Here is a 1,032-nt window from a genome sequence, read left to right as displayed (position 1 = left end):
ATTTTCTTATAAATAAAGATCATGAATATCTCTAGGAAAATTAAAAAATCTCTGAAAGAAATAGGATTAAAACTTCAAAGATATAAATGGGTGAGAAGTTCCGGTATGTAATGGGATAGATTATGGAAAAAATTTTCAATACAGTTGTTATGTGATAAGGTGTTTACAGACATAATAATTTAGATTTGGTGTTCAAGGAGTGTCAAGATGATTGGAAAGAAAGAAAATAATGAATATTTACATAAAGGTATCATAAGTCAGTATGATAAAACGAAAAGCGAGAATGTATAGGCACCTTAAATTCATTAATCTAATAAATTAATTAATTAATTTATGCAATCTAAATTTGAGGTCGACAGGCTCGTTGCATCAGGTAACATTGATTAAAGAAAAAGAAAAAGAAACAGATAATGAGGAAGATGACAAGGAATAGAGATGTAGTTAAGTAGTGAATAGTAATGGCATGTGCGAATAATAAATTAATAGGGTATTAAATTGTTTAATGAAAAATTTAAAAAAAAATTTATATATTATAAATATCTTTTTTAGGTCAAGGATTGAAGGACATAATTTGCTGGCCCAGACCATCTAGCCCTCCTGTATTTAGGTTACAGAAAAAATGGGCTTTGGAATACGGAATGCCTTCAACCCATGCAATGGTTGGGGTCTCGATACCATTTTCAGTTCTTCTGTATACCATGCAAAGATATGAGGTGATTTTTATTTAATTAAGTGCTTATCTTAATTTTTTTCTCTTTGAATTTTGTGTTATAAATAAATTTAAATGGATAATCATATTTATTTTATGAAACCGGAACTATGTTTTATTAAAATAGTAAAGCAAGTTATGAAATTGATAAAGTAATGAACATGCTTAACTAATAGATAATAGAAAATTTAATATATCGGATATAAATGAAAAAAAAAACCACTCAAATAATTATAAAATATTACTAATTGCTAAAACGTAATAATTTCTATTATATTGTCACTTAAGCTGTGATAATTTGTAACTCTAAAAAATTAATCATA

General features: G+C 26.4%; 1 protein-coding gene across 1 annotated transcript in view; it reads left to right on the top strand.

The window, feature by feature from the left end:
• The window catches only part of LOC106682462 (sphingosine-1-phosphate phosphatase 2), a gene marked incomplete in the record, with an annotated part of 21,020 nt that overhangs the window by 6,542 nt on the left and 13,446 nt on the right, over positions 1-1,032 (top strand). Inside the window, 1 exon segment of the mRNA XM_067050014.1 lies at positions 550-713. Within this exon segment, the coding sequence (XP_066906115.1) occupies positions 550-713 (164 nt within the window).

The sequence above is a fragment of the Halyomorpha halys genome, unplaced genomic scaffold (assembly GCF_000696795.3).
Source record: "Halyomorpha halys isolate HHAL.00 unplaced genomic scaffold, Hhal_1.1 Scaffold416.1, whole genome shotgun sequence".
NCBI lineage: Eukaryota > Metazoa > Arthropoda > Insecta > Hemiptera > Pentatomidae > Halyomorpha > Halyomorpha halys.
Note: the sequence above shows the minus strand (reverse complement) of the source record. Positions and strands in the feature narration are given on the sequence as shown.